Source organism: Phyllopteryx taeniolatus, chromosome 12 (genome assembly GCF_024500385.1).
Source record: "Phyllopteryx taeniolatus isolate TA_2022b chromosome 12, UOR_Ptae_1.2, whole genome shotgun sequence".
Lineage (NCBI taxonomy): Eukaryota > Metazoa > Chordata > Actinopteri > Syngnathiformes > Syngnathidae > Phyllopteryx > Phyllopteryx taeniolatus.
In genome coordinates this window covers 6,692,128-6,708,588 of record NC_084513.1, presented here as the reverse complement: position 1 = coordinate 6,708,588, position 16,461 = coordinate 6,692,128, and the positions used below count along the sequence as shown (strand labels likewise).

Below are 16,461 nucleotides of genomic sequence, written 5' to 3'. Positions count from 1 at the left end.
AGGCTCCAGCATACCCGCGACCCTAGTGAGGATAAGCAGTGTAGAAAATGGATGGATTATACAGCTGCATCAGCTGAGTCAGCTATATAATCAACTTGCAGTATTTTACTCTATGGTATGTTGTAATAACTGTCGAATTTATAGAAATGTCTTACAGTGCAATTTAGAGTCTTAGAAGAACCAAACATGTATGTGTGTTTTTTTGTTTTTGTTTTTTCATTTCGGAGGAAGCTGGAGTACTGAGGGAAAAATCTACACAAGCACATAGAGAACCTCCATCCATCCATCCATTTTCTGAGCCGCTTCTCCTCACTAGGGTCGCGGGCGTGCTGGAGCCTATCCCAGCTGTCATCGGGCAGGAGGCGGGGTACACCCTGAACTGGTTGCCAGCCAATCGCAGGGCACATAGGAACAAACAACCATTCGCACTCACAGTCATGCCTACGGGCAATTTAGAGTCTCCAATTCATGCATGTTTTTGGGATGTGGGAGGAAACCGGAGTACCCGGAGAAAACCCACGCAGGCACGGGGAGAACATGCAAACTCCACACAGGCGGGGCCGGGGATTGAACCCGGGTCCTCAGAACTGTGAGGCTGACGCTCTAACCAGTCGGCCACCGTGCCGCCACCATAGAGAACCTGCACTTTTCAAATCAACAACCTCACTATATTATTTGTCAGCATGGTCTGAAGTTGCCCGCATGGTGAAAGACCGGTTAGCACATCTGCCTCACAGTTCTGGGGACCGGGGTTCAAATCCCGGCCCCACCTTTGTGGAGTTTGCATGTTCTCTCCGTGCCTGCGTGGGTTTTCTCCAGGCACTCCTGGTTTTCTCCCAAAAACATGCATGGTAGGTAATTGCCCGTAGGTGTGAATGTGATTGCGAATGGTTGTTTGTTTCTACGTGCCCTGCGATTGGCTAGCGACCGGTTCAGGGTGTACCCCGCCTGGATGGATGGATGGTCTGAAGTTGTGTTGCTTCCACACTGTAAGTAAGCATGATGATGAAGACCTTTCTTTCCCTCCCACTGGGCAAACAATCACAGACTGTGGAGCAAAGGGAGGATGAAGAAAACAATGGGGAAAGGAGTGCCCTAAGCACTGGATTATGTATTCTTTTTATTTTTATGTAAACCATTACAGACCACAAACAGGATCTCAGCCTTTAAATACTGCATTGATGATGACAGAGAACGTCAATATTCCCCCTTTTTTTTGTCTTACGTGCCAGGCAGCAAGCAACCTGCTGGTAGTCTAAAATGTGCCAGTCTGTCTGGGTGTCTCCCGGGCAACCGAGTGTAAACATGCAGCAGGAGTTGTGTAAAGAAGACTGGAAAAGACTCGAGAGTTGAGAAAAGGACTTTTTTTTTTTTTTAATTACAGAACTCGGGAATGAATGAAATAATGAAACATCACATCACAGTAAGTCAAGAAAAGTTTGGTTTTAAATGGCAATTTAGCATAAACACTGCAAATCAAAATAAGTGGCAGCTAACAATTGAGTGCATCGCCCCACTACTCACCACATTACCTAGAATTAGACTAAAAAATATATTTTGAAATAGATGTGTCTATTTTTAGATGAACAGCATAAATATTATATTGCTAATGACCAGTGACGGTTGTAGACCAATTTTTCTGGGGGGCCGGGCTGGGGCCAGGGATTTTTGTCAGAGGGGCACATGCACGCATGCACGCACACACACACACACACACACACACACACACCGTCTAAATTGATTTATCCATGTTATTTATGAATTGTATTAGTTCAATGTAGGTTTTTGTATTGAGTACATTCTTTCATTTTACTCTAAAGCCTGACCAGGGACTAGTCAAGTCAGCATGTGATATGCCCTGCACAATGTAACACAAGTATTACTTCAGTACTGCATAGTAACTGTATGGAGGGGGAACAAAGGGGGGTCCAGGCACAGTGTTAAGGGGTTAATTTTAATTTTGAGTAATACAAACTCAAACACCTAACTTGGTTTAAATGCCTTTAAGTATATGTTTATTAAAAAGCTTTTCAGATTTGCTTGTTTATTATTATTTTTTTTTAAATCTTAGACAGACATCTGGTTTCAAATTCAAACAAAAAGTTAAGAGAGCAGTCGAAAAGATTTTTTTCTATGACCTAAGTTACCAAAAGGGCTTGACTAACTGCATGTAGCAAGGCTAATGCTTTATTGTTCTTTCCCCGCCTCCTCTTCCAAATGTCAGGATCTGACCTTAATGATCTGGTTCTCATCAGTGTCGTACTAATGATTGATTGTTATTTCTGAATAGTTCCTCACAACTGTACATACCCCGTAATGTACGCGCATGCGCAATAATGTGCATTGCGGTGATGCATTAGCAGGGATAATGTGACACGTCTCTGTGGAAACAAACCGACCACTGGAGACTTAGATCACTGGGCTAACGCAAACAGCATACAGTCGTAATCAGAAACTGAGGTCTTAGCGTCTCTCTTTGTTGCACATTTTCATTCTTGTGTTAATCAGTGTTTGGGTTCATGTACCTCCATCATGTCTGTGAAGAAGGAGTGAAGTGAGCAGTGTTGGAGGTACAATGCTGCGAACGGAGCAAGAGGTGGAGGACTTGCGGGATGTCACTGTGAGCATCAGCCAAGAGGCGGAGAGTGAAGACGACCTGGAGGTCTCCAATGCTGAAGATGAAGAGGAGCAAGACTGCAATCCTCTTATCAAAGCCTGCCGTGATGGCAACACCGAGGTAAGTTGTGAAATTGGCTTCAAAACCACTGAAGGCTCTCTACATGCAAGTCACTAGCACCTCCATTAAAAGTGCAATGATAATAAACCTTCAGCGTGTGTGCTCATGGCGGGTTGGATCTTTCCTACCAATAACAATTACCCATGTTGTTCATATGAGTCATGTGACTCTAAGCTTGCTCTTTAGCTCAGCCCCCTGGGAGTCGTTTTCAAAACAAACATATGACATAAGGAATAGTTTTTCCCTTTTCAAAGACGAAGTGCAGTGCGGCGTACCACATTCCATCTGTCAGTCTATCTATCTATCAATCAACCCGTCAGTAGGATTCCATGCAGTTCTACACAACTGCCGCAAATTGACACTTTTCTGACAATTTTCTAGAGCCCCTTTCACTCATCACTTTTCTCCCCTTGTGACGCCCCTGCATATTCTATGTATACACATCTGTACACACTTCTCAATGCCATCATTCTACATCTTCCACTTAATGTTTTACCCGTCATGTTGCGTACAGGCGGCGGAGCACCTGCTGCAGGCCGGGGCTGACGCGACTCTGTGCAACGGCTCCAAGAAGACAGCGCTACATGTCAGCCCCCCTGGGCTCCAGAAGAAGCTGATGGGCTGGATGCGGAGACCCCATCTGTCCCCGCAGGCAGAGCTGCTGCAGGCCTCCTGGCAGGGGGACCTGCGCACAGTGCAGCGCCTGCTGGTAAGACAGCCGCAAATGAAAAGCAATGAATACACAGACCAAAAAGTCATGACTGAATTGAATTCATTGTTAAGTCCACAATATAGGGGTTAACCCTCCAATTTTTTTTACTGGCCTGCTGCATATTCTATCCATCCATCTATCCCAGTTGACTTTGGGCGAAAGGCCACAGAAGATTTAGTCTTCAATTAACCTTAGAAACATGTTTTTGGGTAGTGGGAGGAAGCCTGAATACCCGGAGACAACCCATGCAAACACAGGGAGAACATACAAATTCCACACGGGAAGGCCAGAGCCCAGATTTACACCCACAACCTTAGACCTTAGAACTGTCAGGGTATGTGCTAACCACAATTCCACCGAGCTGCCCGCTGCATAATCTACAAAATTTAAATGTAATTCTATTAAACAAGGCTCACATCAGAATGTTAACACAAAAAGTTAAGTTTTCCATCCATCCATCCATTTTCCGAACCACTTATCCTCAGAGCTGACTTACGGCGAGAGGCGGGGTTCACCCTGAACCGTCCATCCATCCATTTTCTGAACCACTTCTCCTCACTAGGGTCGCGGGGGTGCTGGAGCCTATCCCAGCTATCATCGGGCAGGAGGCGGGGTACACCCTGAACTGGTTGCCAGCCAATCGCAAGGCACATAGAAACAAACAAACAACCATTCGCACTCACATTCACACCTACGGGAAATTTAGAGTTGTCAATTAACCTACCATGCATGTTTTTGGGATGTGGGAGGAAACCAGAGTGCCCAAAGAAAACCCACGCAGGCACGGGGAGAACATGCAAACTCCACACAGGTGGGGCTGGGATTTGAACCCCGGTCCTTAGAACTGTGAGGCAGATGTGCTAACCAGTCGGTCACTGTGCTTCCCAGTTAAGTTGTCATTAAAAAAAAAAAAGAAAAAAAGAAACACACACATATATATATATATATATATATATATATATATATATATATATATATATATATACAGGGGGCATGGTAAGTCGTAAGGGCGACTAATGTCTACTGAAGTGTGAACACTTTGTTCATCTGTGTCTATGTGTGTGATTCAGACGGACAAAGTGGAGGTGAACGTTCCCAACAGCGACGGCGCAACTTCAGTCATACTGGCCATCAGAGACATCGACCTTTTTGAAGGCATGGCGCCGTTGCCCTGGGAACACAGACCCGTCCAAGTGGTCAAACAACTTCTGAGGCTCTCAGCGTAAGAAAAAGACTAATTTCTTCATGAGTACTTTGTCACTGATGAAAAAAGACACTGCTATTTACTGCAGCGATGAACATTCATAAATGAACACATATACCCTAAACCTGATGCAGATTTTTGTTGTCTTTGAAATATATACACCTAACTCCTGGAGAGTGTTCTTGATCTGGCCAACTATTGTGAAATATTTTTCTTCACCAGGGAAATAATTATTTGCTTCACAGTGCAAATGGACCAATGACCCGAAGCATAACACAAAAGCAACCAAATAGTTTTTGAAAGCAAAAAAGTGGAATGTTATGCAATGGCCAAGTTAATCACCTGACCCGAGTCCGATTGAGCATGCATTCCACTTGCTGAAGACAAAACTGAGCGGCGAATGTCCCAAGAACAAGCAGGAACTGAAGACAGTTGCAGTAGAGACCTGGCAGAGCAGCACCAGGGATGAAATCCAGCATCTGGTGATGTCTGTGCATTCCGGACTTAAGGCTGTAATTGACTGCAAAGGATTTGCAACCTAGTATTAAAAAGTGAAAGTTTGAGTTATGACTGTTCATTTGTCCTATTACTTTTGGTCCTTTAAAAAGTGGGAGGGAGGCACATACACAAAACTGTTAGAATTCCTACATTGTGTTCACCTGATTTGGATGTGAATACCCTCAAATTAAAGCTGAAAGTCTGCAGTTAAAGCGCTTGTTTGTTTCATTTCAAATCCACTGCGGTGGTGTATAAATGAGAATTGTGTCCATGTCCCAATATCTATGGACCTGACTGTATATATTCAAAGATAAAGGTAACGGGATGAGCGTTTGATGTTTTTGAGCAGGGAATGCATAGTTGCGTCTTTTTTCCTAATTCTAAAATGAATTGTTTGATGTTTCTTTAAAACTTAGAAACCTATGGTTACGAGATCACAGCGGCTGCTCTGCTCTCCACTACCTCGGCAAGATAAACAGCCCAATGAAGGAAGACATCCTCCACATGATGCTCGATGCCATAGGTCTCTCAGGTAGAGACAAACATACAGTACACACATATGTGCAATAACCAAAAACAAACAAACAAACAAAAACAATGCACCTGCCTCACAGATTGTCGTTCTGAGTTTGATTCTCAGTCGGGCCTTTTTGTGAGGCGTTTGAAAATCAGCTGGCATAGGGTCCATGAAGTTAGATAAGGGACATAGAAGACACCTTTTTTTTTTGTTATTGTTTTACCACTTCTCCTTTGGGCCCTGTGTAAACAACACTGGACTGAAGGAGGGTGGGGATGGGGAAGTTCTTAAAATGCTTGACCTGCTCTGACAACTGACTCTCAGTCAGTCTCGGAGAGTGAAACAGTTCCAAGTGAAAACTTTTTGTGATCATCTTTTATTTCAACCACAGATGCCGGCACGGCGTCGCCACTGGCTCTGGAGGAACACGATTCTGGCCAGGATTTAGATTCAGAGCTTGGACTTTTGGACCTCGAGTTTGACCTGGAAAGCATCAGCGATCAGTCAACTGCAAGTTCCCCCACGCAGTTAATAAGTCAACAAGACCAATTTCTAGCCTACAGCCACAGTGAGGTGAGTGACCACATTGTACCGGGCAACCTCTGTCACTGTCCATGGCATAATTGCCTGTGTCACGTATTTATTTATGTTTTCATTGTACAAACACAAACACACAACAAATTGAACAAATAAGAGTCCAGTCACCTCGGTTCAACTTTTGAGGATTACCATGACCTTGATGACTGAGTGTCTACATAGACATGGAGAAAAAAAAAAACTACATTTTTAGCAAGCATATTGGTATTTTTTTTATTGACATTGCAACAAAAAGATAAAAAATGTGCAGGGGTGGGCAAAAAAAATACATATTTGTAAAATTTTAATTTTTTACAATATTTGAATATATGCAATAGCTAAATTAACCGATTATATAATTAGATACATTAAAGGGGGAAAAAAAGCTAAATTAATAAAACCAACAATGCAGGACACTTGGTAATGTAAATGCTTGGTGGACTGGATTAAAGCTTGTATGCCATACTTTGCCCACCCCTGGTATGGTGTAATAATATGCTTTGTTTGTTGTTTGTAGGAAACATTTGACTCTTCAGGGTGTCAACCTGACCATTGCAAAAGCCCCAGAGAGGGTAGGGAGTGTTTCCAATGATTATTGCAGCTGTAGGGGGCTAAATGAGATGTGTGGATGTAGGACATTTGAGTCTAATCGTTAGGCCCGCATGCTATCCTCTGACTTGTTTGCTTCTCGATGGCTTCTAGAGCTTTATCAAATGTCATAACTGTTGATATACTGTATATCTTTCAAGGTGTCATTTGGGTATCATCTCCTTCAAAAGGGAGTGAGTGTGAGTGGGTGGGAGGGAATGACCAAGGTAGGACAGGATGGGATGGACTAATGTGCGTGGGTGGGTGGGGTCTCCCTGGCGTTACAAGCTCCCCGCTTGGTAGCTTACTTCAGAGCCAGCAGCTTCATTCACACACAGGGAGAAAACAAAAGCAAAAAGAAACACGGGTTTAGGATTGGATAATGCTGTACAAACATCAGCGGGCACCGGGCACAAAAGGGTAATAACCTTTGCTTTATCCAAAAGTATTAGTACTTTCCATGTACGTATGTGGTTGAACATGCTCTTGTCGTCTCTGAATAAAGTGGCTAAATGTACATCATTTGTGTGTTTGAAGCAGACAAGGAAGATGACGAGAGTCCTCACGGAGTCCAAAACGCCACGGAAACGCTGATGGACTTGACTCAAGCCAGCCAGGAAGCAGTGACAGGAAGCAGGTGGGCAGTGCGAAGCATGTTTAAGCCCCTTTTCCAAGCATCTGTTTATCCGTAATTACATACATCAGGAAATGCGTGTACAGTTAACACACAGCGACTTCAATACACACCACCTCCGTGACTGGAATTGTCAACAAGTGCCTGCTGCTTTGACATCAGCATGAGAATGGATGCCTCTCCGGTTACACTCGCAGAGTTGTATGCAGCCACCTGTCATTGTGGCCAGAGGACAACCTGTTCTCCCCAGACAGGTTAGAAACAGAAAGACAGGGAGTGAGTGGGGGGGGGGGGGGAGGGATGAATCAGCCCCATTGTCATTTACATGGGAGCCTCGCTTTTGAATCAAGTCCAAGTTATGCGAGGAGAAAATAAGGACTATGAGCAGGTTTCCAGTTTCTGGAGGTTGACACAGAGAGATAGAAGGGATGAGTATTTTGGTTTTATAATCACCTCAACGCAAGACAATATTTGTAATCACCACCTGTTCATCATGGAAAGCAATGTATCAATCAGGCCCTAACATGGCTCAATATCTAAACTCCCATCTGTGCATCCTATCCTTCTACAGGGGAACTTTGCCGAGCATGGACAATAAATGCAGGCGCCCGAGCCAAATGGATCCTGTTCCCTCATCAAGACAGCTGACTCAGAGAAGCAACCGCCTGCCTGTATCCCCAACACACAGGTACAGAGTGAACAGGTGGAATGAGGGAAAATAGATAGACTATCTTATGATGCCTGGCTTTGACTCATTTTCTGGACTTTAGCAAGGATGAAGTACAAACAAATACTTTGGCAAACACTTGTCATGTTCCGAAAGCTATTTCAGCTCTTTTCTGTTCTTTTTTTAAATGTCATTTCTAGTATGTGACACACTGTTCACAAATGCACACCCTCTAATCCTTCATTTTTTCCAGCCAATGAGGTCCCCTTTTGACCTGATGTCTTACAGCAGTTTGTTTGTTTTGGTGTCTTTTGTTCCTTGGTTAGGATTAGTCTCTGGTCATTGTTCAGACTTATCCACACTAAGCAGGTTTTGGAGTGTTTTACAATTTAGTTTCCTCATTATCTTGTACAATGAATATCAACGTACATTCACACAATTATAAATTACTCAGTGAGGAGTAGGTCATCTTAGTTCCTCATGAATCTCAATACAAACAATGCTGAACATATAGACAGAGCGAGACCGAAGAAGAAGAAAGATGACAAGTTATCATGATTTTCCACACAAGTAGGTGATCCAGTAAAGTTCAAAGAGCAAATGAGGGCAAAGGGTTGCCAGTTTGCCGACAAATGAGTTTTGTTGGCAGACTACCACTGAATGAAAGGTAGGGATTTGGATATCAGCTACTGCATGATTGAAATATTGAAGAACTCTGGAGGAATTTCAGTTTGTAAAGGGCAATGCTGCACACCTGTGATCTTCAATCCCTCACAGGGCAAGGCAGCAATAGCCATCATTCATTTCCACAAAACAGGATGACTTTATCTGGCTAGCACTGCATTGAGACAAAACATCAGAATCATCTTTATTTGCAAAGTATGTGAAAAACACACAAGGAATTTGTCTCCGGTAGTTGGAGCCGCTCTAGTACGACAACAGACAGTCAATTGACAGAGAATACTTTTGAGACATAAAGACAATTTAAAAAAAAAACAGTCACTGAGCAATAAAAGTTTACCAGTAATGTGGTAATGCCGGTACAATTCCCCCCACGATCGATTAAAGTCGAATTTTTGTGTCCCTCACAGACAGAGAACAAGAAGTGTGGCCGACGCATCGCCATCTTCCTTAGACCTGCTTTCCGTAGCAGAACCAAGCAAGCTCAGCCAATCAGCTCCCAGCATCATGGAACCACTACTGTGTGCCAACTATGTGTTTCAGGCCAGGACACATATTCAGACACGTATGGGCGATATATAGATATTTTGTTTAAGAAATTGGGTTTCACAATTACATCTCAATGTTTTGTGGCATGTAGCTGTACCGGCCAGGAGAAATTTTGGTAGCCACATTTAAGAACGTGAGTCAAAAATTTGAATAATGAATATACGGGTCATTTTCATATAATAGTAAAGACATGGCCCAAATGAATTTCCTTTGAAAATCAATTAATTTTACTGATATGAGTATTTGAATTATTGGCAGTATCCATCTATCCAATCCATCAAAATTATTTCTTAAGAAAAAAAAATGCTAAAGTAATAGTTTTTGAACTTTTGATGCCAAAATGTCTTTACCGCTAGGTGTCAGAAATGAAGTTTTATGCTTTGCAACATGTTTTCTGAAGATGCTAGCTACATTTTTTGCTCCTGTTGTTTTAGATCCATTTTCTATGGAAACGAACACAAACTCATCTCAGTATCTGCAAAGTTCCTTTTTGGGTTCTTCTACAAACGGTCTTTCCTTGTCACTCAAACTATCTTTGCCGTTGATGCCACTGGAGAACTGGAGAGAGCCTCATTATGTTGTTACAATACATCAGCGAGATCTGTGAGCTGAAGTGTCAGGATGAGGCAGGCATTTTGCATTCGCAGAATAGTAGACAGCAAAATAAATGGTGTTATTTCTGAGATATGAATATGTATGAATTGGTGAAAGTGTCTGAACTATTACATGTCTTTACCGTTACAGTATTACAATTGTATGAAGACAAGAGGTTAGTGGGTTTAATGAATAGGTAGGATCATTTATGCACTTGTATTTATAGCGTTTGAAGGGCAACACCTGTGAATTGTGCAACTCACACAATTTTTATTTAGCTGTTTATGTCTTTACCATTATGCTCTTTTGTCTTTACCGTTATATAAAAAAGTGCATTTCAATGGCCCACCACAATTTGCTGTGTCAATAAGGATTGCCTTTAAGTCAAGTCACGTTTATCTGCATAACCCAAAATCACAAAAGCGTCTCAAAGGGCTTCACAGGTCCAAAGCTGACAAATACTGACGACATGTCCTGATCTAAAGCCCCAATTGGGCAAGGAAAAACTCAAAACCCCTTTTGGGGAGTAAAGAAGAAACCTTGAGAAGGGACCTAGAATCAATAACTTTTTGAAAATGGGACTTTAAGTGTGGCTATTTCAGCATTGGAAACATTTACCCATATACAAGAAAAACCAACGTGACATAAAAATTGCCAAATTAGAATATTTTTGACCTGTCTTTACCGTTACTGATCTAATGATATAATAATGATTCATATAATGAATTGTAATTTGTAAAATGCTATGTGTGTCTGCAGGACTGGGCTCTCATCAACCTAGCAATCAACAAAAGGTGTGGTTCAAACAACAAGTGACGAAGAACATATACACCCTCTTTGTAGTCACTGTCCTGACTTGTTATTTATATATTCTCCGGCTTTACAACAGGTTCCAGTATTGGCTCTGCAACCTCCTTCTCCTTTCCGGATGCCCAAGCAGCTGGAACCACTGGATCTCAGGCTAAGAGACAATTCTAATGCATCAGTACTAAAGCAGAGTGTTCCCTTGAAACCTATCAGCAAGAGCCCTCTTTCCAGGACCCATCTCAGGCAGAGATTTTCATGGGGCACCCCACGTACCAGCACCCTCACCACTAGGGTTGGAAGCGACGACAGCGGGTCCAGTGCCAATTTGACTGATCTGGAAGATGAGGATTACGAAAGGGATATACCAAAAGATATTGACTTGATGTTCACTAAGGCCAAGGATCCAAAGCATCCAAAAGGCAGGTGTAATGAGGAAAATATTGAGCTCTACTATGGAGAGATGCGGCAGAGTTTAAAATCTCAGTCAAAAAGCGGTTCTATTTCACTGATCCACAAGTCAACGTGCATACTGAGACCAGAGCCTGTGAACTGTCAGACTCTGATAAATCGCAACAACGCAACGCATGATTATAATACGAGCCCAGTTAGAGACGGGGTGAAACACAAAACACCAATACCATCAAAACCTAATTATTATATTCACAATGGCTGCACTAAGACCGCTAAGCAGGACAGTACATCAATCAAGGGTTACTTTGAGGATAAACCTGCAACTGAAAAGGATTACAAGATAGATGAGGAGCTCTCTTGTAAAACTAAGGGTGTCAAGTTAAACAGCAGCTCTGCTGTAGAGGAAACACAATTAAAATACCCAATTAACAACCAAAGAACAGATCTCAAGCGAGCAAAAGTGAAAAAAGCATTAAAGCCTGCCCAAAGCACTGAATCCAGAAAAGAATCCAGTGCAAACTGTCAACTGAGGACAAACCTGCCCATAACCAGACTAGGACACAAAGACAGAAGCATCCTAAATCTGAACAAATCCCCTAAAAAACTCTCTCTTTCCAATAAATCCACAGATGACGCTAGAAGAAGCCCTGAGCAAATTGTCGTCGAAGAGGTTACTGACTCTTTGGTTAAATCCAAGCTTAAATCAGTTAATAGGACCTGTAATACCCCCTTACCATGGAAGAGGGGCACAGTTAGTGCACACAGCGGAAGGGCAAATCCTGACAAGGTGTGCAACAGTAGAGCACAACAATGCCCAACAGTCAGTGAACTGAAGAATGCCCGGCAGTTTAAGAGTCCAGAGGCTGCTGGGCCACAAAGATCGAAATCTGCTGTGGATTTCATCACATACAAAGACATGTTTACAACCATTCAGAGTGAGGGAAAAGGACCTGCTATTTATGAGATGTTTGCTGGTCCTATTTACGATAATATTAGAAATCCGATCAGCTCTGAGGACAAACAATTGCAGTCTGCTCCATCCAGGAAGTCACGAGAAAACCGTAAAGTCAAATACAGACCCTTGAAACAAGTGCAGACAAAGATAAGGAGAAGCCCAACAGAGAAAACTGTGGTTTCAACTAAAGGCAAAACAAAACCTTTATCCCCACGGATTAAACATCACCTCACACATGCAACTAAGGGGGCACACAAACAGGAGATTAATACTAAACCAGAGACTACAGTAGTTTTTTCTAATGATGGTGACATAGGTCATCATGCTCTAGAAACGCCTGAAGGGCCAATCTTATCTACCATAGAGGAAGATCTTTATGGACAGAAATCTGAAACGCTAAAAACAGATGAAAAAGCTATTAAGTTGACATGTAAAACTTCTGTCCATTTGCATAAAAATATCGAAGAAACATCTTTAAATCCAGCAGATATCAGAATTCAGCCACGAAGTATAAATCAAATGATTCCTGAGTCATCAAAAAACACCCAAATCCCAATGACTGACACTTGGACATCTGATGACAGTAGTGGCCATATGGTTATGTCGCCAGTGTATCAGAAGTTTCTGAATGGTGTAGGGGATGGGCCACTTACAGATGACTTGTTGCAATGTCTGGCCGAAGAGCTGAACTCATTGGATGAGAAAGATATATCCATTGACGCATATCCCCAAAACCTGGAAATGGAGTACCAAAAAGGAGACAATCACATATTAGAAAGGAATGATTACTTGGAGGTAAATCTGAAAAACAATATAGCTACAATTGCCCAATGAAATAACATTTGGAAATGTTAATTGTAACCTCTTTTTTTTTTTTTCCAGACAATGTCGATGGACTTGGCTGCCTTGCATGGATCTGGTTTAGGTGACATTATATCTTGGACTAAGGGTGAAGTACTTGGCCGTGGAGCCTACGGAACAGTGAGTCTACCAATATTACTTCTCCTATTACCACCTCTGCCCCATGTTTAGACCGTATACTTTGAAAGTATGAGGTATATTTACACAAATCAACACATGACCAGGGGTTTAGGTTTCATACATTTGAACACAATTTATAACAAAGCATCACACTTTTGGGAAAGTCTAAACCATCAAATCTCATAAAGGTTATTTAAATGTTGAGACACAGCAAAACAGCAATGGATAGGATTTATGAAAAAATTGTAACCCGCCTAATTTCTGAAGACAACACATTTTGATATAGCAGCAGCTCTACATACACATCAACAGTATGCATTCTTTTTTTTCTGGGGTAAACCAGTCTCCTATTGTGATATAGGGACTTATTTGGGGGGCTGTTATAAAAGAAAATGCAATAACATAAATTGACTTTTGTGAGGCGGCACGGTGGTCGACTGGTTAGAGCGTCAGCCTCACAGTTCTGAGGACCCGGGTTCAAACCCCGGCCCCGCCTGTGTGGAGTTTGCATGTTCTCCCCCTGCCTGCGTGGGTTTTCTCCGGGCACTCCGGTTTCCTCCCACATCCCAAAAACATGCGTGAATTGGAGACTCTAAATTGCCCGTAGGCATGACTGTGAGTGCGAATGGTTGTTTGTTCCTATGTGCCCTGCGATTGGCTGGCAACCAGTTCAGGGTGTACCCCGCCTCCTGCCCGATGACAGCTGGGATAGGCTCCAGCACGCCCGCGACCCTAGTGAGGAGAAGCGGCTCAGAAAATGGATGGATGGATGGATGACTTTTGTGAATACTTTGAAAAATAATATATCAATCCTCTCTTTGCTCCTCCACTCTCTCAGTGTCCTAATAGGAGTTCCAAAGTTAACGAGCATTCAGTCAGTAAAATTGTGTGCAGTAGCACCTTGGCTTTAATATCATCACATACACATCACAGCTAGCTTCTCTCATTCCAGTTCAAACAGAGGACAGTGATGCTGCGTCTGACCACCTGAAATGTTTCCTTGCTACAAGAAATGTCAGCTAACGCCCACCTAACAACATAAAACAGTTAGCTACAATTGCACCAAAAATGAGGAATGGTAAGGTTAAGAGTGTGTTGATAATTGAGTGTTAGAAATCGCAAAATGTTTCACCATTGCTGGTTAAAAGGCAGGTACGTACAACACAACTATATATTACTGGAGGGCAGCGTATTGCTCTATGCAGATAGCGGAGCGAGTCCAATGGGGGGAGGGGGAGGGAGAATTTGACGGAATGGAACAAACTATTTTTGAGGCAAGGAGTTGGTGCTTTAATTTTCTTTGTATGTTATTTCAACCAAAAGCTATGCACTTGTTTAAAAAGGGAGGGTGCTGGGGTTCATTTTAGAGGCGCTTGGGCACGCCCAAATATGGGCTAGAAACGCTTATGAAACTTCAAGTTTTACACTACATACAGTACCTCTGGACCGATTAAATATCTAACCTGGGCTTGGGTTGGACAAAGTGCTTTGCTTCTGAATCTTAAAGAAGTTAAAAGTTGGATTATATAAATCTGAAAAAAATAAGAGCATTCTGGATGAATGGACAGAAATTACTACTCCAAAATCTTACAGAAACTCTTTCGAGAAGAGCGGAAACTGGTATAGCCAGATATCCAAATACAAATCAAACATGATCGACTTTCTTACCAGGTATACTGCGGCCTGACCAACCAAGGCCAGTTAATAGCCGTGAAGCAGGTGACGTTGGATGCCTCCGACCCAGAAGCCGCGAGGAGAGAGTATAGTCGACTGCAGGGGGAAGTAAAGCTTCTTAAAACCCTGAGCCATGCCAATATTGTGGGTTTCCGCGGGACCTCCCTTTATCAGCACATGGTTTCCATCTTCATGGAGTACATCCCGGGAGGATCCATTGCAAGCATCCTTCACAGGTTGGTCAAATTACTGTTGCAAGTTGCAACTAACAACATGAAGTCTGTTTCAGAACTTTTGTTTCAGATTTGGTCCACTGCCAGAGCGCGTTCTGGCTTTGTACACCTACCAGATCCTGGAAGGGGTTGCATACCTTCATTTAAACAAGGTCATTCACCGTGACCTGAAGGGAAACAATGTCATGCTGATGCCCACTGGGGTCATCAAGCTCATAGACTTTGGTTGTGCACGCCGCATCAGCTGCGTAAGCAACACCACTAAGAGCAGTGGGGACCTGCTCAAGTCTGTCCATGGTACACCTTACTGGATGGCTCCAGAGGTATAGTTAATCAGACCTGTGATTCACTGAAGTACTACTGGTGTAACACAATAAAGACAAATCTTGTCACATTCCACAGATTATCACTGAGACAGGTTATGGCAGAAAGTCTGATATATGGAGTGTGGGTTGCACTGTCTTTGAGATGGCCACGGGGAAACCCCCCCTCGCACACATGGACAAGATAGCAGCCTTGTTCTATATTGGGGCCAAAAGAGGATTGATGCCATCTTTGCCGGAGGGATTCTCAGAGGGTGCCAAAGAGTTTGTGAACATCTGCTTGACACGGTGGAAATTTTTAAACGGCTTCCAATGCATAACTTTGGATGGAAATGTGCTGTACAACTCACTAAATTGTATTCCCTCTTGTCCAGTGACCAGAGTTTGCGGCCATCGGCAGACCAACTGCTCCGACATTCATTTGTCCCAAGAAACAGGACTGTGGTTACCTCTTGGAAAGAACAGAAGAACAACTTCTGTGGTCACTCAGATGGAGTATGTCGTTAACAAGCTTTTGTGTTTGATGTGCTTTTATTAAGTTTTATCGCTTGAATTGAGCTTGGTGCCTGAAAACACCAAGCATTGTTTTCTTGTCAGCTCAGGGAGGAAGGCAGAGGTGGAATATTGTATTTGAGGACGCAGAAACACAACTTAAGCACTTTAATGTATTATAGGTGAATAGAACTGCAAAATCTGATTGATTTTGTACATAGCAGTTAGTGTCAATATTGAAAATTGCAACCAATTTAGTGCAACTCTTCAATCCAGCTTCAAAGACGGCTGATAAGAATCATGATTTGCTTTTGGATACACCACTAGGTCTGTCACTATGAAATATTTTTAGAATCAATAAATCCATCGATATTTCGTTTTTTCTTTTTTAAGTTTAATGCAAAATCCTTTCCCCCAATTAGTTTAATTACTATCATTTTATCTTGTTTAATGATGATAATTAACCAATATCACACATGAGGGAGTGATGTACTCACTAACCTTTTTGAAACTGAGAGCAACAGTGGGTACGGAAAGTATTCAGACCCCCTTAAGATTTTCACTTTGTTATATTGCAGCCATTTGCTAAAATCATTTAATTTCATTGTTTCCTCAATGTACACAAAGC

General features: G+C 42.5%; 1 protein-coding gene across 3 annotated transcripts; it reads left to right on the top strand.

The window, feature by feature from the left end:
• The first annotated feature begins 1,086 nt into the window (after window positions 1-1,086).
• Window positions 1,087-16,208, top strand: map3k19 (mitogen-activated protein kinase kinase kinase 19). Of its 3 annotated transcripts, XM_061791738.1 has the most exons (17): window positions 1,097-1,423; window positions 2,545-2,737; window positions 3,252-3,446; window positions 4,520-4,671; window positions 5,568-5,683; window positions 6,060-6,241; window positions 6,762-6,816; window positions 7,373-7,469; window positions 8,038-8,154; window positions 9,225-9,379; window positions 10,717-10,751; window positions 10,847-12,925; window positions 13,013-13,111; window positions 14,783-15,021; window positions 15,089-15,341; window positions 15,421-15,629; window positions 15,716-16,208. In XM_061791738.1, the coding sequence occupies exons 2-17, from the start codon at window positions 2,576-2,578 to the stop codon at window positions 15,846-15,848; spliced, it is 4,278 nt and encodes a 1,425-aa protein (XP_061647722.1). In that variant the 5' UTR covers window positions 1,097-1,423; window positions 2,545-2,575; the 3' UTR covers window positions 15,849-16,208. The 3 variants fall into 3 exon arrangements, 2 of the variants coding, with proteins under 2 accessions (XP_061647723.1, XP_061647722.1); XM_061791739.1 differs by lacking the exons at window positions 15,421-15,629; window positions 15,716-16,208 and having other exon boundaries at window positions 1,087-1,423; window positions 15,075-15,257; XR_009791045.1 differs by lacking the exons at window positions 15,089-15,341; window positions 15,421-15,629; window positions 15,716-16,208 and having other exon boundaries at window positions 1,091-1,423; window positions 10,847-11,183; window positions 14,783-14,922.
• The last annotated feature ends 253 nt before the right edge of the window (window positions 16,209-16,461 follow it).

Bases quoted from the DNA above. Each gene is read 5' to 3' on its own strand.
- map3k19 (XM_061791738.1), top strand. From the start codon at position 2,576: ATGCTGCGAACGGAGCAAGAGGTGGAGGACTTGCGGGATGTCACTGTG. The intron at 6,242-6,761 runs GTGAGTGACCAC...TGTTGTTTGTAG, and splicing joins TAGCCTACAGCCACAGTGAG to GAAACATTTGACTCTTCAGG. The intron at 13,112-14,782 runs GTGAGTCTACCA...CTTTCTTACCAG, and splicing joins GCCGTGGAGCCTACGGAACA to GTATACTGCGGCCTGACCAA.